Below are 21,797 nucleotides of genomic sequence, written 5' to 3' on the forward strand. Positions count from 1 at the left end.
GCCCGAGTCATTTTAACCGTCAAACATATGGTGGGGCCGGGGCTCATTATGTCATTATGTTGTCAGGGCGATTGTTTATCCTCACATCTTCATCTCACACAGTCATCCTCCCCTGCTGTGGCATCATCGATAGGAGGAGGAAGACGGTTTTTTAGAGCCAACGAGCGGCGCAGACAGATGTATAACATACAGCATTCAAAGTCTCCTCTAAAGAGACGGTTGTGTGTTCTTTATCCACTGCAGCTCCCGCCACCGCCTCCTCAAACACGCCTCCATCAATTATTAATCCAGCCAATTAGCAGGGCTGCATTATTCACCAGGAAGCTGTGATCACATCCATTAACAGCGCTGCCTTGCCTCATTGTTGCTCTCCCATGTGGCCCACACTCGGCCCACAGCCCCCCCTCCCACCCACCCACCCACTGTACATACTGGACCACCAAATTCCAGCACATTCATGTCAGGCTTCATGCTTTCTGACATCAACAGTACTTTCATCAAATAGAGACCATTCAAATAAAGAAATTGTTCATTATGTTTCAGTGAAAGCTTTAATTTTTAGTATTATTAAAGTGTTTGTCAATGAAAACTTATAAGAAGAAGTGATGAAATGTGTTAGTGAGTGAAATCTGAACAGTTATGTGCTGCATGCAGGAATGGGCATGGATTACCATATTAATGCATTTTTATTGAAAAGACCTCCAGGCATGTTGCATGTCCTGCTGATTAGTAAAACAGCATCACCCTCCACCCAGACATATCTTCTAAATCTTCCTCTTGGTGTTTGCTCAAACAATTTTACTGCATCACCTTTGTTTTAGCTGCTCGTTTTACATTAAACCAACGACAGCGAATAGTGGTTCAGTCAACAGTAATTATAATAAACTTTATTTGTATTACACCTTTCATACAAGAACTGCAGTTCAAAGTGCTTTACAACAAAGAAATCACATGCACCAAGAGTGTGAATGCAGCTTCTGAATGCTGCTCTGCAATGGACGGGCCAAGTAAACAAGAGTGAGCAACCTGCTGTGTGTGAATGACAACTGTATTAACAAGAGAGAGTGAGTCTATTAACGCATGGACTCACATGGACACTGTGTGTTTATGCTAACTATTACAGCCTGGTATAAACAGGTAAATGGTGTCCTTTCATGCTAACATTGCAATAGGTTGTTTGCATATGACGTCCTGTCACTCTTTTGTCGTGGCCAAACTGCAGATGGAGGGTAGGAAGGAAGGAAAGAAACACGATAACACGCAGTTACAGCGCCTGTGTTTTGCGTCGTTTTGCTCAAATCGATCAAACCGAGAAACCCCAAGGAGCTTTCATCGAGTTCCAAAAGTTGTTGTTCATAAGGGTGAAAAATGCAAGAAATTGAGCGAAAAAACTCCTTGTTAACCATCGGCAGTCAGGAAGAGCTGAGTCGGATAATGGTGGAAATGGTGTAATATTAGCTATTGTTTTAAATCTATGGTGACAGATTTAATAAGCAGGCAAATCTTTCAGTTCAGTTGAAAAATCGCTCCTCTTTATAACGAAAGGGTCACATCCAACCATCCATATGTGTCTCTTTGTTGACTAAAACTGACCAAAACTTCCAGCGAAATTACTCAAATTTGACTGAAATTAAAGACCGTAAACAAAATAAAATCCGTCTTAAGCTCTGAAGAGGAAGTGGTGTGTTTGCTGTCTTCCCACTGTTTCCCAGGGCTCTACCAACAGAGCGGTGATCCTGATTGCTTGTCTCTTGGATTTATAGACCCTCAAATCTCTGAACAAAATCACTTCCTGTTTTTCCTGTGTTTACCGGACGCACAGGCGGGCAGCCGCACATTTGATAAAAAGTGATTTATTTTCATTTGCTTATCTGCTTAATTGATGTCCCCTGGGCCTCCCTGACAGCCATAATTTCATTATACAAACAATTTAGAGAAGTTTGATTAACACAAATGAGAGTTCAGGGCCTCCACCGGTTTACATGTTGTACCTACACATCTGGAGTCACGCTTTTCTTCACATTGACTCTTTGTCTGGCGCAGCCCCTGCACCACAGTCATTAATAACCACTCCCTATCACAATAGACAGTAGCAAGAAAAAGATTTTAATTATTACTCTATTAAGCACAATGAAATGTTGTGCCATTATACTTTGAGTACAAAATTCCGCATTCACAACATCAGGACGCATGTTTTGTTTCAATCATACTGTGATTTAACATGCGTTAACACTTTACTGAGCTTTAGCTCACTGGAATGAGCCGATATGTCCCTGATTTAAAATCCTTGCCTTCAACCAGATTCTCATTATGGCCATTGAGACGCAACTGTATTGATTTTGTTGTTTAGGATTCACCACAAGCATTGATTTATGGCCCTTCTGAGACAACTGTGTGTAATTAGCCTCATGTAGTCAATGGTTCACCCCGCCGCCGCCTCAGCTGTAGTGACCCTCATTGGTGATTCTGTGCTTTGTTTGCTCTACCAACTGTTATATGAGCACTAATGGAGCCTTAACACACATACGTGCACTCACACATGCATGCACAGACTGAGTGGCTATCGTGTGCAGCTCTGTTTCAGACATACCATTTATTACATCATATTATTTTCCACTCAGCCCAGCAGCAGCAGTGAATATTCTCTTTCACCTCCCTGTTTTTGCTCTTATGTTTCTTCTCTCTTTCTTGCATCCAACTGGCTTATAAACAGGGTCGTTTCTGGCAGGGCGTAAATCCAGCAGGAGGGATTTCCCCCTCACCCACAAAGCTTTTTACATCTGGCGATCGAGTGCCAGCGCGCGTTTCTAGCTCTCTCTGATGAACTCTTGGATGCACATTATGGCAAAAAAAATGGCCCTTTAGCGGAGCTCTTTGTGTCTCTAGGTGAACGCACACATGCAGACAGACTCACTCGAGAAGACATACCATTGCAAACATGTTTGCACTCAACATATGACAAACATGCACATACTGCAGGTATTCAATGGAGTGTATTTAACACATGCTAGATGTTTACCTTAGCTTCACTGCTACTCACTCTATAGGTTTAGTATTGCATTACAAGCCCCGTAATGTAAATGCAAATGTGATTGAAAGTGGTTCATAATGGGCTCTGTTCAACTGTCATGAATATGAATGGCACTAATATGCATTTCGTTTTGGTTTGCTTCTTTTCTCCGCAAATGTGTTCCCTTGAATGATCGTGCACACCCAGCCCCTCCCCGCCATTGTCTTTACACTCTATTTATTTATTTTCTAATTGTGATTTGGACGGAGCGTATTTATTCACGCCACAGCCTCTCTCTGTATGTAAGGCACATCCGTCATTCAAGCCTGGCAGAGTTTGACTCAATAACGCCACAAATATCCAGCCATTATCTCTCTGTGGAGTACTCCCTCAATGTTAATGTGTTTTTAGGACGATTACATCAATGTGAAATATTGAAAAATATCCCTCTGATTGATAACATGAATCATCAAGCCTGCGCCCCCTCCCCCTTCAACACCCCATTTAGCATCTCTGCGGCGATGTGCCGGGGAACTGCCGACATGCAATCACCTGCTCGCATGAGATCGGGGTATGGTGCAGGTTTAGTAATCAGACGGGCTTTGGCGAGCATTAGAACGCTGGTTATTGGACTGATGCGGGCAAACCGCCGCACGGGCCATGCCTCTGTAATGCCGTACATAAATACACCACAGACCTGCTCGTAAAAGAATGAAGTGCAACATCCCTCATGGAGACAACTGCTAATCTATAGCTGTGCAAGTGCAACAGCCTTTCAATCAGCGTTCCAGCTCATCTCCAAGGCTCAAACATTTGAAAACTGGAGGCATCGGTTCTTCAAAACAGCCAGTTCATCTGGATATCATGTCAGTAGGGAAAATATCTGGCTTAAAACCGCCACCGTGGGTCACAGTTTCTCTCTCTGCTTCCTTGGTATATCCTCGTCACAGTGTTAATAAGGGTATTCTCTGATATCTGTATATCAAGATAAGGCTAATGTATGCAAAATCGCATATAAAAGAAACACACTGAGGTTCAAAGAGCTGTATTCTCCACAAGAGAACAAACCATACGTGTTAAACAAAAACTTTAAGACCATCTCGCCACAACGTCGCTCTGGTCAGCAGCCTTCATCACAGTAATGACACCACCCCTCCTCTCTCCCAGTGTTTCCTGTCTCTCTAATGTCACACTGCCAAAATAAGATCAGAACTTCATTTAAAAAAGTCGTAATTTAGTTTAGTTTAAGTAGGTTAAATCGCAGCTTCCTCAGAATCATTCATTTTAGCAAAAAAACAAACACACAGTAAGATGATAAAAGTTGTACAGCTGAAACAAAACATCGCCTTGTTCCAGCCTCTCAGTTGAGAGAATTAGCAGTTTTTCTTTTGTGATAGTTAGTGGATATTTTATATTTGAATACACAAGCTGCTTGAAGACTTGGCTTTAGGAGGTATTTTTCACTATTTCTGGACATTTTGCAGTTCAAGTGATTAAAAGATTAATTGAGAAAATGATTAACGGATCATGAAAATAATCAGCTGCAGCCCTAGAAAGTTATTTTATTACAGATTAAACCACCGTAATATCAAAATGATGAAGACTGTCGCAGGAGTTCACGGGTGGGAAGCCAGCGAGGAATCACGACCCACTTCTTTGAAGTAAGTGAAAACGTGGCGACTCCATGAGTTAGCAGGACAAGAACCAGAGTACCCGAAAACTCCCAGGAAATACAAAACAGAATACTTAAAAATGGTGAACGAACCAAATCTGATGTTTCACATCATTTTAAAAACACATCATCTGCGTGGCTGGTTTGTGTCAGTTTTGTCTCTGTGCTCAAACTCCCTTTCCAGTTTCAGCAGGAGGAAAAAAAGAAAGCCCCACTACACTATGCACATTGTCCTAACCCCGACAATGAGGTTCTGCCCTGTAATTACGTTCTATTTCTAAAACCATCCGTCTTTGCTCACAGAGAGCTGACAGGCTAAGACATTAGCACGTTGTCAGCGGCTCCTCAGACGCCGCAGTTCTCTGTTACACTTCATATTATCTTGCTCTCGCAATCCGGCTTCCCAGATGGGGTTACCTCTCTCTGCAGTCTGGAGAGGAAGAGGAGGTGTTTTCCTGTTGCGCGGCCAGTTTAGCTCAGCCGTGATGGGGCCTCCTGGTTTCTCACTGGGGGTCTGTTGAATTCTGGGTCACAGCCCAGCCCCGGGCAACCGCTGGCTCCGCTTTAGCCATTCTGTGTCGTTTCAGCCCCTGTGACATTCTGCAGCGGGCAATTTTTCACCTTTTCTTTCAGCGACAACCTGCTCTCCATCCCGCCCCACCTCACGGGCGTTGCTTACGATCACCATGAGCTTGTGCAACTGGTGCTGATAGCGCGACGATAGCCTCAGCATCACCTGCTCGTTATGCACGGCACTGCTGGCTCGACAGAAACGAGCTGCGAGAAGTTCCATTTTCCTCAGGCTATTTATTTAAGGGATAATGCAGCGGACGCAGAATGGAAATCACACATTCGACCATGTCTTTAACCCCGGCGCTTCCTCGCCGGCCTTCCTGAACTGCATTCACCCTCATCCCCCATGAGCATAAATCATTTTGTTAACTCGCTATTACCAAGCTCATTATTTATTCTCCAGGATGTTTAAACAGAAGCAAAAAAAAAAGATTCCTATCAAATATTTAAAGCTTCTAGATGTGAGTAAAAGGACGTAATCTTCACCTCCCTCTGCCTGCGTCTCCCTGACACGACAATCTAGGGGGAAAAAAAACCCCGGAGAGATTGAGCAAGGCTGTTTGTAATGAGTTTATGTCAAAAGAAGCGATAAGAGGGAGCATTCATACGTGCTAATCTCTTGCCCCTCTCTGCTTCTTCTGCGGTGGCGGGACGGCGTGGAGGGCGCAAGCTCGCCGGTGTGCTCTGCCGCGGCTTGGCACGAAGACGAGGGAAGCGACGTGATGGTGCCAGGCGCTTTGTATTCTGGGCCTGGGAGCAGAGGGATGGAGGGAGGCGATGGAATAGGAAAAGGCAGCAGACGGAGAGGAAGAGACAGTGTAATCACTTCCACACTCCCCGATGCTGCTGTCCGCCTGACTCTTATCCCCTCTCCCAGTATCTCACACTGTCTATCTGCCTCCCCCGCAAGCAGAAACTTCAGCTCTCAGCTTTCATTAGCTCTCGTTCGCTGTCTTGTTAACTTCTCGTTCAGCCAGCTAACCTCAGACTCCTGATGTCATATGTTCCTAAAACTGGTTAAAGTTAGCTGTCAAATATGTGGCTTTCATTATGCTACGGCTATCGAATTTCATGCGGGAGTGGCGCTTTACTGCCTTTTGCCCTCTGCTGCCTATAGACAAAATACCGTAAGAGAGTAAAAACTGTGATGCGGTTCGGCGCGGCGGCATGAAACCGACGCCGGCCCTCTGCTGCGAGCTTGTCCACAGCGTGCGAGAGGGAAACGTAGTGATGTTCTGAGTTCACAGTGAGGAGATCTGCCAGCCCGCCTGCTCCAGCTCTGTTTTGGCTCAGATGCTACCTGACTAATTTTGGCTCTTCTATATGCTCGCATTAGAACAGGACAATGACTCCTTTTCAGAAGTTGTTCTATTTTAAAAAATCCCTGGCGGTTTACAGTCAGAGCTCTCAGAAGTGTGCCAGAAGACTCAGGCTTGGGCTTTCAACCTGTCAAGTTCTTACTTTAATTGTGTGTGTGTGTGTGTGTGTGGTACAGTACTGTAAGATACTGCAGTATTATCAGTACGTGTGTGCTTACATGTTGGAAATCATGTTGAGATTAAAGCAGATATTGTGAAGATTTGGGTTTCGAGGATGCATCTCCTCAAGCTTTTCATCATCTGGATGTGATAGTGCGACTTATAATGTAGCAGCAACCACACACACAGACACACACACACACACACACATTACAGTCACACCCAGTACAACCTCATTCGTTTCTGCCTCAAGCCTTTCATTTTCTCACCCGCTCACTTAGTCCCAAAATATTTCTTATTGTCAACAAATTCCACAAAAAAGACAGAAACCAGTGCTTGATCCTGCTAACAAGTACAGTCTGTGTAGCCTGTATCAGCCTCCGTTGTTGAGAAACACATCCATGAGCTGCACCGTCACACTGGGCGCCATGCTGCTTCATTAACACAGGGGCTGTAGTTCATCAGGAATCAGTCTCACATACACCTTACATGCACATGAACGCTCGCCATTGCACCAAATGTGCATTAATCCACAGCTAAACCTTTTTTACTGACTGATATTTGTGACTAACTGCTGTTTGACGTTCAGGACTTCACGGGATGAGTCAGAAAGCACCGAGAGACGGACTAACATGTCGTTTTTGTTCTTTTCGTGGGATTTGCTGACGAAGCGAAGTAGAACATTCGCAGCCACATCTTGACTATAATGCTACACAACAGGGGGAAGCATCTTAAATACTCCTCCCTTAGGTAACCATGACACTATTTCACTCCTTTTTACAGGAGCTCCCCGCTGGATGCTTGTCGAGCGTTCTGGTGAAACACAAGCCGTGGCGAGTCCTGCTGCTATGCCTCTTACACTATAATGGGAAACAGATGCAGGCAGAAACTGCTCAGGATTAAAAGTGGCTCGGGATTGATTGTTGAGGTTGAAATAAGTTGTAATTTATCATGGACTCCGGGTGTTTATAGCAGGATAGGTTAATGGAGCAGAGCCTGATAAGGACATTATGCTACACTGACAAAAATAATTATGCAGGTTTTAAAGTAAGAAGACAACAGACATGCATGTTGCTGCATGATTAATCCTGTTTCGTATCAAGAACTAGCTGCGGCCATACGTTTTAATGCACTATTGCTCCTGGCAGAGAACAGTCGCATGCAAGGCCGTTCCCAAGAGTTTAATGACCACATCCTTTTTGAGCATATGAGACGTCGTCTTGAATCTGCTCACGTTTCCACGCGCTGATAATGAAAGCTTCGCCGCTGATTTTACAAGATTGCGTTTGATAAGCCGCCTCCCGGAATACGTATTAGATCATATAAGGAAAAGCCGGGGAGTATGGCAGAGCAGGGAGCTGTCTGCAGGGGGATAGAGGAGAGCGTCTAAGAAATACCATCATGTCCTCGTGGAGCTGTTCTTCAATTGAAGACGCCAAAGACTCTCTGAGGAGAAAAATGAAAATACAATGCACACCACGGGCTGAACATTTGGGAGTTTTCACCCTAATAAAAAGAGAAAATGTCAGATGGTTTAAGAGTTTGCTGGTGAAATCAATATCACCACACTGAGGTGAGGAGAAGTCTTCAGGAATGCTAGTTTCAGCGCCTACAAAGAGGGAAGGCGGAGGGGATTGTCTTTTTGCCAGCCCATCAGTTTGTGTTCGTAGAAGGATCTGAAACTGGACTTCAGTTATCAGACTTCAGCTTTTATTATTTTTAAATCACAAGCTTTTCTTTTTTCCCTCTGAGCTCTGATATTTGCTTCTTCTCTCAGCAACAAGAGCAGCAGCAGCAGTGGAGGCACACAGGCGTGGATCTGTGCCAGCAGAAATGTGGCTCAGAACAGATATTTTTTTTTACTGACAGTCTATGTGCAATATTCAGCAGACTGAAATGTTTATATTGAATGTTTCAGCAGCTTGAAAATCACCATGGTAATGGTCCCAAAGACAAAAGCCCTAGCCTTTTGTCATGGGTAATTATCGCAGAGCAGTCCCCTCAAAGCCTTCCATTTGGCTCTGCACAAATTCACATTTAATTTTGCTCTCACGCATTTGACACAGGGCTTTTTTTTAATTTTTTGTATTCAAATCAGGCTTAAATGTAGAATTTAAATACCCACTGAAATGGTTTCCGTTTGAGGCAAGTGGCTCTCTGTGACTCTCTTTTCTCCGCAGATTATTCCAGCACTAGAAACTATAGAGAAAGGATAAGGAGAGCTGTAGAGAGACCACTTGAAATTTCCTAATGAAGCCACCTTCAGTATATAAGTGAACATTCAAGAAACACAATACCTTGGAAATGAGCTTTGGTATTAAACCCAGGTTTAAGTGTCTTATCTCCCACAAGCTGTTGAGACCCAAAAAACTGACTTGGCAGAAAGAAAAATAGCATTGAGCTGTTACCAAAGCTGATCCCTCTGAAGTGTCATCACCACATGCTCCGTCTCAAACTGCATGTAGTAACTCTGAACAAGTGGGTCAGAGAAATATGAAAAAGTAATGTGGGCGCTGTGTCTAAGAATCCACTCAAAGACACAGTACATGCCGACATCAGATACAATGCAGGGACATGGTTTGGGTTGTATTTAGTGGTTAGGTCTTATTGTAATTTGGTTTAATGGGACATTAATCACCAGATGCAAAATATATCATCATCACTGCTGGCGTGCTTTCAGTTTGGGTGGGTTTTTCCGACCATCCAGGCAATAGTCACCGTCCCGGTTCTCATCACGTTCGGACACAGGCTTTTGCTGGGCTTACCCTCACCCCATTTTACACCTGCGACTGAAATGCATCTCGAGTGGTCACATCTCAGCGTAATTGCACCTTTCCACATGTAAATGCAGCAAAGCAGCATTGTGGACGGATTAAAATCCAATTGCTCAAACCAGCCATGCAAGTGTGAAATAGAACTGCTTCTCCACGTATGTATTTTTATATTTCACCCAAATCACTGTATCGCAGACAATCTTACAAGTAAGAAGTGCTCGTTTTTGTCTTGATCTGACAAAAAATTTGAGAAAATAAACAACTTCAGGCTTTAGAAATTCCAGAACCAGAGAACAAATGAAACAACAGTGAATGTGTACAATGTTTAAATTAGCAAATATAGAGGAAAATGGTTTAGATCATTCTTACCTCACGACCTGGCTCAGTGTCGGTTGGTTGGGTCAGCCCATCCTCCACTTCAGACTGAAATATTTCAACTACTATGGGATGGATTTTTTTACAGACATTCATGGGATGAACTGTAACTAACTTTTCATATAGTGCACCCATCTGTAGTTTTTGGACAAATACCTGCAAAACTAACTAGCTGTGTAGTGCTAATCAGCAAATTTTAGCATGCGAACATGCTAAACTAAATGGTGAACGTTCAAAATCAACATTGTACTTACTGCTGCATGCTCACGATGGCACTGCTGTCCTAGCATGTCTGCTCTCTTTTTAATTTATACAAGTTCCATTGAAATGCATTGTTAGCATTAGGGCTAAAACAAATGTTGTGACTTCCTGTCAGTGCAATATGTCAAAGGTAAACCAGGAGGCGGGCCCGTAAACTGCGATGGATGACCCTTTAAAAGCTAAAAAATACCAGTTGCAGCTGGGATATTTCTGTCTGTGTTTTCTTTCCTCTTTCTATTTTTGATCTCGTGCTGACTGTCTCTCTCTCCCTCTCCGTCCCTCATTGCTCTCACCCGTCTCACCCCCCCGTCCTCTCTGCTGATACGCAGTGTGGATCTGGAAGTGAGCGGGCTCTGCCAGTTGATGTGTAAAAGGCTTCAGATGGCTTGAATGCAGCCTCTTTGCCTCCCTCACTCTTCCACCACAGTTAGAGAGGGTGAATTATTCACAAGCAAGTTGCCATAAAGATAAAGCTTATTTCCCCCCCCTTATGCAATAAACCAGGGACTTACACTCAGCAGCAAGAAAAAAAGAAGGTTTCTGTTAAAAACACTGCTGATAAATTTATAAGAACATACCGCAAAGCTAACTCTATAAATTTTTTACCAAATCGCATAGTCCTTGTTGTATAGAAAACAAAAAAGAGAGGAAAAAGTGCTCAGTGGTAAGGCGAGTGTCCAGCAGGGACATTTATTTATACAGCACTATATGAAAAAATGTTTTTACTAGAGTGTATGATACAGGATTTTTCTTGTACTCAATTTATAATCAAGTTCACCAAGTCACAAATCGCATGGGCCTGATTGTGTTTTCTTTCCGGACATTATTTATGAGGTCTCTAATATTTAAGTGTACATTAAAGAATTAAAATGTTCCAAATGGAGCCAAACATCACAACTGAGATAAATTGCAATGGCACCGGGCCAGCGCTCAAAGCCTTGTGTTTGAGGCTACACAAGTGTGAATGAGTGCTTTCACTAACTACTGACTGAATCTGAAGACAAATGAGAACAGACAACATAACTTCTGGGGCTTTGTAATGTTTCCACTGTTGCTTTTCCCAATTTAACTCCTGTGTTGTTGATTAACTGTCCTTTATTGCTTTTCCTCTGTCTAAGCCTAAGGGAGGACAGCAGGCTTTATCCTCCACAAAGTTTTCCGCTTGTCTTTGTCTTTTAATATCACTGGGAAGTTTTTAACAAAGTGGTTTTATTAATGACACTGAGGTTTACTGTAACTTCAAACTATTTTTCCATTTTCAGTCCAATTTCCTGCTCTCCTCCCAGACAGAACGGGCTTTTGAAACCCTTCACATCCTTTCCGTCTAATTTGAAACACAACTAATCATCAATCTGGCAATGAACTCCCTGTTATTTCAAAGCTGACATTTTCAAAGTTTCTCATCCGCAGTGACATTGTTATCTTATGTGTCCCCAGTGTCAGGCAGGGTTTCTTTCCTTTCCTACTTATCAAATTCATGCCATTCCCCAGAGGAAAACAGTGGACCTTGTCCTCCCATGTTGTTTTCCAAGAATAGACCACTCTCTTATCTTGTAATTGTATGTCCCTCAAAATTGCTTCCTACCCCCTGCAGTTCCCATGTACCACTCTGATTTCACTCTTTAATTCCAAGAGCCGACCTTGGATAATTTCTACTTAACTCAAAATGCAAACTGCTTGAAAATTTGCTCCTTTCTTTTCTTTTTTTTCCTGCCATTTTTCATTTAGTCGTTTTGGTCAAGACCTCGTCAGTTGCTTCGCTATAAAGCTACAGCACTTATGACTTGGAGTGAATTATGGGAAGAAAATCTGATGGCCAAGGTTGCATTAAAAACTGAGAAACACAAGATGATTTTCAGATGTTAGGTCTGACTCTAATAATGGGACTTTTTTTGGAGTGTTTTATTTCTTTTTTTAGTGGACCAATTAGCCACATATGGAACAAGGCATGCATAATAGATGTAGGGTTCACACATTTTATACATTTATATACTTTCATTAGAATCAAAGGCAACAACAGGTGATTTCAGTGACACATCTTCAACCTTGGAGGAAGAACTGATGAGTGAAACGCACAAGCACACTGTTTGTCCTGACAAAAGAAAAGTCAAGACACTCAATTCTGTCACAGAAGATGGCAGTAATCCTGTGTCGCCATGTTGGAAGAGTACTGAACTGTCCAGGAAGGGGGGAGGATTTAGAGCCGCAGTGCAGGTGTGCAGGCAAAGGTGCGCGAGGATCCAGTGGAGGGAAGAAAAAAAGGTCAGCTGGGCTGAATGGACGATTATCCTGATCAGGATTCTCTGCTGCTGGGAAGCCCACACCTGTAATCCCGGGATTATAAATGGTTGGATCTGTTGCCATCCACCCTCATCTGATGTTGAAGGCTGCAACTCACTGCCCACATCTCAAAAATGTGATTAATGCAAAGGGAGGTGAACTGAAGTTCAGAGCAAACAAATCATTTTGTCATCCATTAGTGTTTCCATGGGGTTCCCAGAGCGATCTGCAGAGGCTGTTACACGCCAACATCCCACGTCATATGTGTGTCACTGTATGCCTTCATGTGCGGCGGCGCTGTCGGCGATCGCAGCCCACAGGGCAGGTTAAGGGCTGTGTTGTTGCACAAGGCTGGCAGAGCAGTAAAGCTCCGAGCTCAGAGGAGTGGGCTTTCCCTTCGCCGCACAGCAGCCATTACTCTAAATCACCCTCCCTCCTCCCTCCTCCTCCTCCTTTCCCTCTGACCTCCGCTAGCATCCACTGACCTGGAAAATATCTGCTGAGTCCAAGCCACCAAGAGCGGCTCTGGCCTTTGCTTCGCCTGCAAACAGCAGAAATATTGAGCCAATTACAAGATTATTATCTGGTGGTGGTGGCAGGGGAACACTGTGGGAGTGGAGGTAGGCCTGCCAGGGCTCCCTGCTGGATGAGGAAAAATGAATCAGAGGCTTGTGTGGGAGAAGTGGACGGCACTCATACCCACTTGCCTGTACGTCTTTACAACTCCAGTCAATTGACAGACGTTGGCCCAGATCCAAGCTCCTCATGAAAGGTGCGGGATAGCACCAGGAAATGGCCCGTTCAGATGTGATCACTTGTTATCTTTTCACTCCTCCGTAATCCATATCAAGCTGCTTCATTATACGTGCGCATGATTTACAGTAAACAAGACCTTATGGTACAGTCTGACTTTTTTTGGCATTTATACAACAGGCAGACGTGAGTCACAGCTTGCATATGAGGGCAGAGTCGAGTTAGTTTGCGAGTGAAATTCGTTCAGTAGGGAAACGAACGCAGCGATGCGGCAGGCCCTTTATTACAAAGTGGTTATTTTATAGAGGAGCCTACAAAGGACGCATTGAGTGATGTACTGCACGTAGCTGTGTACATTGGATTTGGTTTTTTAACAGGGAATAGAGCTGCCTGAATGAGTCCTGGCATCACTTTCGAGCTAGTTAGTTCCATATGAGAGGAATGACGTACAATTACAACATGTGTTATGTTCTGTCATGTACACAAGCTGTTATGTTCTAAACTTCTTCGTCATCCTAAATATTTTTTTTTCTATCCAGTACTTAGAGGCACGCCAAAGCAGTGAATTTGATTTAAAGTGAGGCCAGGGTTCATGTGCCGTGTTTCTTCTTTCGGTTTGGGTCTGCGTCTTGTTTCATGAGTGGATCCCGCTGCCTGTGTTTCATGCATCACTGTGCTCGGGGAGTCGTATTTTAGAAGCACGATGAAGACATCAAAGCAGAATCTGGAACTGCAGTAAATATCAAGCGCTTGGACGGTTTGTCATCTGTTACATCACCTACCCTGCCAATAAAGTTTCATTAGAAAGCGCTGCATGCTTCTGCTGTAGAATGGAAAGAAATACCCCAGTGCTTTTCACTTACTGTAAAATCAAGTGTTCCTTACTCCTTTGCCCAGCTTGAACTTGAAGTTCTTTACTTGTAAAACATTGGTCATGTGCACTAGTTACCTAATTGATTAGTTGATCAACAGAAAATTAATAATCAATATGATTTGTCTGGCTAAAATTAACTGGCCAACTCCTGAACTTTGATGATTCGCATTAGAGGTCTTCAAAGGTCCCACATTTTGGAGCCAATCCAAAAGGTGCCCTTTCTTAAACCTACTCGAATGTGACATGGAAAATTTAACTTTTGAATCACGGGCCTCTTTTCCAAAAGAGGCCCAAGGACAGTCAGACCAGATCCAAACAGATCCAAGGATAATTACACCTAAACCAAAATATGGGAGACCCAAACATGTTGACACACTACTCTAAGACCTGAGGCAATTATTTAATTAGACAATTAATTTGTCTCTTTTCTCAGTTTTATATCATTGTGAGTATCTTTGAGTTTTGGACTGTCGGTTAACAATTTAAAGATGCCACTTTGGCTTTGGGTCACTTTTATGCACCAAAGTCTGCCCACAGGTCTTGAGGAGTACCACTGCATATTTGGAAAAAATGTCATATAAAGCCTTTTGTGGCTCTGTAGGGAGCTGCACAACGTCTGATAAATGACGTGACCTGAGGCAATCCAGGTTGGGGCTGAAAATGAAAGAAAAAAATCTGGATGTGTGGACTCTTCATCTCTGCTTGAGGTTAGAGGCTGGTTCTACTTTTCTTTTTTCATCGCAGCTCTAACAATATTAACACATGCAAAAAAATCAGATTATTATTAGTTATAATGAATTATTATAATTAATTAATAACTAATCAAAATCATTAATAATTAGTGCCAGGTCTAGAATGCATGTTTAGATTTTATTCTTTAAAAAACAGGACAAAACAGCGTTTGGAGAGTATCCGTTTCATATGACTGCTCCGCAGAGGAACCTGAAACCATTCTCCCAATGACCATAAAATTTACATCAACCTGAACACTCGAGTGCTTTAAGACCACCATACTCGGACTTCCAAACATGACCATCTTCGTGTCGCACACCATACAACGTACCTCACTGACCCTGAAAATCCCCCCAGAGTCCCCTCGCGCCAACACGCCACTGCTGTGAGTGCATCGACCGAAGGACGAGCTCGACGCACGCCATCAAATATGGATGCCGCCTTTAGTACGGGCTCATTTCTTTTTCATAAAACAATGATGTTGTCTTTTGCATCTTGAAGTTGGGGTTCCCAAATCAGCATGTAGCCACTACAGGCAGGAAGACGCTCAGGAAGACTACATGCACGCCGGCATCTGGGCCATCCGCCATTCATCAATGCTTAGTCTCTGTGTTCTTTAGTATTGACTGGCCAGCCTAGTAGCCACTGTGGTCCCTGATAGCATTGAGGTTGTTTTGAAGCACCACTATACAGCCTCACTCCGGACTCTTGGGGCGATGGGGCAGAGCTAATGTGAGAGGAAAGGAGCCTTGTCGATGTTCCTCTTTACACAGCTCTATGAGAGGCCGCAGATACCGAGAGGACTCTGGAGGTCAGGTGACGGTCAATGTTGCAGGCGGATGTCGAGACATCAGCGCACCCATGCCGCCGCTCTTGCTCTTATCGACCACTTCCTGCGAGTCCCCCTTGTGCTGACCTCGTGCTCCACTCAACCGCATAGCATGGCCGTGTTTTGACACTGGCCTGAAGGTATTGACTTATGGTTTTTAGATCAGTTTCGCTTCATACGCTGAGCCCAACCGGCAGCTGTTTCAAAGCCTGGAACAACCTTTAGGAAGACACACTTGCTGTCACCTCAGTAATCGTGACTCTTCAGCAGTTTGGGATCCTTCCTCTAACGTGTTTTTTTTTTTTTTCTTTTACTGTCATAACTTCAATCCCGAGTATTTTGGAGTGAACATCAATTCATTTCAGCCCATATCTGTCCTACATACAGTCCGGTCTAAATGTTTGTTGTTGACTGAGGAAAAGAGAATGTCCTTGTCTCCCAGGAAAAACAACAGCATGGCTTCTGCACAAAAACGCCATGTTTACATTGGAGCGACAAAGACGTTTAGCAGTCGAAGGATTGTCGAGAGCCACAAAGTCCAGAGAAGGCGATGGTCCGGGTGGCCGGATGGGTCAAAAAAACATCAGAACTTGATAAGGGGGAGGACGCATCCTTGACTATGACAACACTCGTTCTCTAACATTAAACAAATCATTTTGGGGCCTAACATGCTTTAATTTTTGCAACATTTGCACGAAGTTGTCCTGCTGATACGGGCATCAGATCAGAAAATGCTTATATGTGTCCTGCGTTTTGTTGTTTAATTTGGAGGGCTCGTTGCTGGGAAAGCCCTTTGTGAAAGCAGCCATCACATTCATCATGACAGCTGGCGTCTTTTAGAGATGCACCGGGTTTCGTCCTCAGCAGCAATATCAGCGCCCCCTGTCTCATTTCATTCTGTGTATGTTAAACGGAGCATGATTGTTTACCAGCGTCTTTCTGCGAGGCAGAAAAACGCTGCCCATCACACCAGGAACAGACACTCGGCCGGCAGGAAGACGCTGTACTTTGATCACACAAATGCTAGTTCTTGCCACTGCTAGAAACAACAGATTGAAGCGTTGAGCGCTCCTCAATCTTCAGAAATTTCAGAGGACCTCCCTCCGTTCGGGTCTCAGTAGTTCTGTCACGGTGGCAAACAGCGTCTACCCTGGGAGCCTGGGCCACTTTGTCAGCGCCAGTCCCCCTTTAAGCAGCACCAGCCAAGCAGATGAATAATTGACGCCTGCATTCTGTACTTTGGTGAATTTTAAAGCTGTATTCTGCAGAGGCTCTAAATGGCAGAAGGAGGGTGCGTTAATCATTCATGGGCGGCTTTTACCCGCTTTGCTTAAGGTCACTGTCCTGAAGGCAGCTGGGCAGAAGGAAAGCGGAGAAAGAGGAGTGGGAGAAGAGCGGCGGCATGGCCGAATGGATTAGCTTGTTTCCCATCCTTTTTGTGAGCTCATCGCGGAAAGGACTCAAGGAAATTTTGCCAAATAAATGTTATGACCTGGGGTGATGCCTTACTGAACTTTGCTGGTGTAAATATTTAATTTTGGATTTATGAGTGTACTTTCATCACCAGGATTTAATTTCATAGGGGTGAACACATAGAGAATACCAATCCATGACTGTATTTACTCTGTGTGTTCAGATTGCTCATTTGGAACTGTTTATAACACCTGCAAACAGAGCAATTCCCCTAATCATGTTTCAAATAAATACAATATTACACCACAAGAGCAGTTTTTTGAAGAGAAAAACGCTCATTTCTCACAATCCAGCAGAGGGGAAATTACAATTTTGACGTATTTTTCTGATGTTCCTCCACCGTTTGTTGCAAGAAGCAAAAGTCAGGAAGGCGATCAATTATGCTGAGAGGGCTTTTCGGCTCAAATATCAATATTTTATAACCAGCACTACCATAGTATGGGTATAGAGATTGATATTTTCTTTTCGCGCCATGTGAGAGTGAAGAATACCCTCTTTCAAATGGACCCAGGGGAGTCCCCGTCTTGATTTCATCAGCCCTCAGGCTACATTAAGGAGCACTTGAGGTAGCATCTGCGTTCTATCACCACATGTCTTTACATCCAGAGCGTAGTGCTGCGCCAAAACTGCAAATCAACATTTGGTTGCACCTCTTGGCTGCTAATTGAGCTCGGAGAGAAAGACACCTGATAGAGATCAAATAAATAAACCAGTGCAAACAAACTGCTTCCAGTGTTATTTTTGATTGATTGGACTCAAAGTTTTTGATGACATAGCCTGAGTTCGTCCAGTTGTATGTTTATTTAAATCTGAGCGGTTGTACAACTGTGACAGTTGCTGTGTGTGATTCAGTCAGGAGTTCGGGTCAAACAAATATCTCACTTCCTTTTTTCCCTCCTCTCTCGTTTTTTTTCTCTTCCCAGAGAGCTGATGCCCAAGACCCTGGAGGGCCAGATCACCATGGAGAAAACCCCCAGCTACTTTGTGACCAGAGAGGCTCCGGCCAGGATATCCGCCATGTCCCGGGACACCAAGCTGATCGTGGTAGTGAGGGACCCCGTCACCAGGGCTATCTCGGACTACACGCAGACGCTGTCTAAGAAGCCTGACATTCCCTCTTTCGAGAGCCTCACCTTCAAAAACAGGACTACGGGGCTCATCGACACCTCGTGGAGCGCCATCCAGATCGGCATCTACGCCAAGCACCTGGACAACTGGCTGCAGTACTTCCCCATGGGCCAGATCCTGTTCGTGAGCGGCGAGCGTCTGATCAGCGACCCGGCCGGAGAGCTGGGCCGCGTGCAGGACTTCCTGGGCCTCAAGAGGATCATCACGGACAAACACTTTTACTTCAACCAGACCAAGGGTTTCCCGTGCCTCAAGAAGGCCGAGGGCAGCAGCAAGCCCCACTGCCTGGGCAAAACCAAAGGGCGGACCCATCCGAACATTGACCCTGAGGTGGTGCAGAGGCTACGGGACTTCTACAGGCCCTTCAACATGAAGTTCTACCAGATGACGGGGCGTTTCTTTGGCTGGGATGACTGAATGTGTTTTTGTCTGTGGCACTGAGGGCTGTCAGAGGTACAGCAATGGAGTATTAGGAGTACTCTATGTGGGGAAAAAAATATGTTGAGAATAAAGCAAGAATATTCCAAGAAAGACAAGTAATTTTAAAAGAAAGACACTGAAAAATGTATGAAAAATAAGTAAAGTCATAATTTATGCAATCAAGCAATGCTAAAACATGCATATCTACTTGGATCTCTAATTATAACATTATGGTTGTTATATTCTCAAAGCAAATGTAAAGCAAATTCACTAGTACATATACAGCATATACATATATGTTATGATTTTATTCTAAAAATTTGAAAATAATAAGTTAACGGTTAAAAAAAGTTCATCATATTATTACATTTTGAGAGTATAACAGCCAAACTGTTACTGTTATATAATCAGAAAATTTCTCATAATATTGTGATTTTAACTTAACATTAATCTTAAAATTATTCTGAATTTTTATTGTCAGAAACTTTTTTCCCCCAAGCAGTGCTCCTATTCCTCCCATCCTCAGCACTAACTCTAAGCAATATATGGCTGTTACAGGAGAGAAAGACCCCCAGTCTCCCCTCAGTGGCACCCCAGATATGCAATATTTCACTGTTACATTTTTCATCATCAGAGCTGCCTCTAATCCACAATCATGGAGATGTTTTCCTCTAAAAATACATTGAGTTGTTGAAGGATTTGCGTCGTATCTCCCTGCACTATCTGAAGAAACTGTTTGTTTTGGCTTTGTTTGTTGGGTTTTTTTTTTTTTAGTTTGAAGTCCTTGGCTGTGACACAAATATCGTATGCAGTGCTTCTTTAAGAAGATGGGTGAAATGACATTGTGTCCAGAGGCTTTTGATAAAAGCCGATACTGAGTGATTTAATGCCATATTTTAAACATACATAGCTGCTTTCAAAATTTAACATTTTTCTAGCAAAATAATATGAAAAGATAAAAATATATGTATTTTTGAAATGTATTTATTCAAGAAGTACCCGAGCAGTATGTATGTATTTTGAATAACTCCTCAGTGATTATTTGCTCTCTGGTTATTATTATGCTCCCCATGCCTTTAGAGTTTTGTTTGTTTTATACTGAACACTAAAAACATTTTATCCTCATTTTAATTTCAGGTCATGCGTTCTAATTTGTATTTACTATTCGTGGACGAACACTTAGCTTTCAGTTGCAGAGCTGGGAGTTAGTTCAGGGGTCGTCCCCCCATCCCCCCACCCCCACCTCCAGTTAATGAAGTTACAGCACTCACTGTTATTCAAGCAACAGCGACTCTGGTGGAGGGAAAAGACCTCCAGAGGGCCTTCCCAAAGCTGTGACTCAAATTTCCTCAACATGCCTCCTTGTGAATTGAATACACTTGATGTCACTGGCCTTCCTTGCCTCGAGGCAATGTGTGTGTGTGTGTGTGTGTGTGTGTGTGCGAGTGTGTGTGTGGAAGTCTCTTTAAACCCAGGGAGCACGAGAACAATGGCTGAGTTGTGTTTCTCATTTCTGTCTACTTGTATTGTGAGCCACCCTCTGAAAGCAGATGTGCCTCAGAAGACACAAAATCGACTGTGTTTTTTTTTAAGGTGTGAGCGTCAGAAAAGAGCCTAACATGCTGTACATGATGGGGGGCTGTTATGTTGCCAATCTAACTGTGCTGTTCTGACTGTTGTTTTCTTAAAGTTGTTGGGGTTTTTAAGTCACTCCTTGAATAAAAGATGTTATATGTAAATATGTTATCTACACTGCCCTTTGTAAGCAATAGCTTTTCTATTTTTCATGGCAAAGATTAACCTCAAAAATGCATGCATTCAGTGTAATAGCATATCCACAATGCTCAGAATGTGAAGAGAGAATATTTAAGCCATTGCAGTGCTGCTCACGCATCTAACGAGCTCAGCCTCCTGCAGAATCATAAGAGCACTCCCTTGCTTCTTCCCTATCTCCACTGTTACACCTTCACATATTGTCTCTGCTTATCTCCGTCCAGCCTCCGGGGCAGAGTGTCAAAGGAGGCGCTGAGGATTTTAAAAGACGCTTGCAACCTGGAAGCTTTTATTCTAAGTCTCCTGGCAGCTTCTTGGCAGCTTGAAGACTCAGAGGCACGAGCTTTTCCGGAGACACGTTCAAGAAAGTTGGAGTAGCACTGCTGGGTCTCCTGGCTTCAAAATGCAGTTACTTAATATGTATAATTTAACATAAACGAAGATCATTTATGCACAAGCTACAACAATTCCAAAAACATACAAACAAAGCAAATATTCAGGTAGATGCTGCTGTTAATCCGCAATATGTTTTAATTACCCTTCAGGCTCACTGTATTTTTTGATCATGTCGTCAGCTATACTGCTACACTGAAAAAGAGGCAAAAGGTTGATAAAGAACAAGAAATGGAGCTTCTCTATGATGTTTAATTAGTCTCAAAACACGCTCACACAAAAACCAGATGATTCGAGCTCACGGAACATGACCCACATGCAGAAATCCTCACGAGGGTGTATTTCTGTGTGCAAATGCATGAGACTTTGGACAAAGTGACAGTGGATAGACAGTGGCTGATGTCCTCCCTCCTGTTTGGGTTTGGGTGATAATTCCGGCTGAAGCTTCAAAGCCCCAAAAAGGACATTGAGGACAGTCCTAGTGTTTGCACAGAAACACAAACTTCCTGGTTTGGTTTGTACGTTGACAATTCCAATAAAGTTTTATTCAAAAAATACGCAGGTTTTGTTCAAAATGTTGATAAATAAGAAAGAGGTAGTGTTACTTTATGCAGTCGTACTTTGATTGGAAAGCAAGAAGAAACACATGAATGTGGACCTGCAGGCAGCTGATATTCCATATTATTCCATATTATTTACACAGCAGGACAGTCCACTGCTATGTAAAATACTACTCAAACAATTTTGAAATAAGCTCACAGTCCATATTGCATGTATTAAACACCACCTGTGGAGTCCAATTGTGGGTCTGCTCTGGCAAGACGGTTTTCAAATTTCTGAAGGTCCAGAAATTCATCAGATCGTCCAACAGCCAGATCGTTGAGTGCTCGGGTTAATCGCGTACTGTCATCCGCCACATGGCAACCAATCTTCATCCCGAATCTAAAATTAGTTGGGCCGACCAATTTGACCTAAATCCATAAATAGCTGAAAAGTATT

At 43.4% G+C, this 21,797-nt stretch overlaps 1 protein-coding gene across 1 annotated transcript in view; it reads left to right on the plus strand.

Annotated features, from left to right (window-relative positions):
* Positions 1-19,036, plus strand: part of si:ch211-216b21.2 (heparan sulfate glucosamine 3-O-sulfotransferase 3A1) — a 30,012-nt gene extending 10,976 nt beyond the window's left edge. Inside the window, exon 2 of the mRNA XM_041962916.1 lies at positions 18,008-19,036. Coding sequence (XP_041818850.1) covers positions 18,008-18,629 — 622 coding nt within the window. The 3' untranslated portion in view covers positions 18,630-19,036. The remainder of the gene's footprint in view (positions 1-18,007) is intronic.
* Positions 19,037-21,797: the final 2,761 nt, after the last annotated feature.

Source organism: Chelmon rostratus, chromosome 21 (assembly GCF_017976325.1).
Source record: "Chelmon rostratus isolate fCheRos1 chromosome 21, fCheRos1.pri, whole genome shotgun sequence".
Classification (NCBI taxonomy): Eukaryota; Metazoa; Chordata; class Actinopteri; order Chaetodontiformes; family Chaetodontidae; genus Chelmon; species Chelmon rostratus.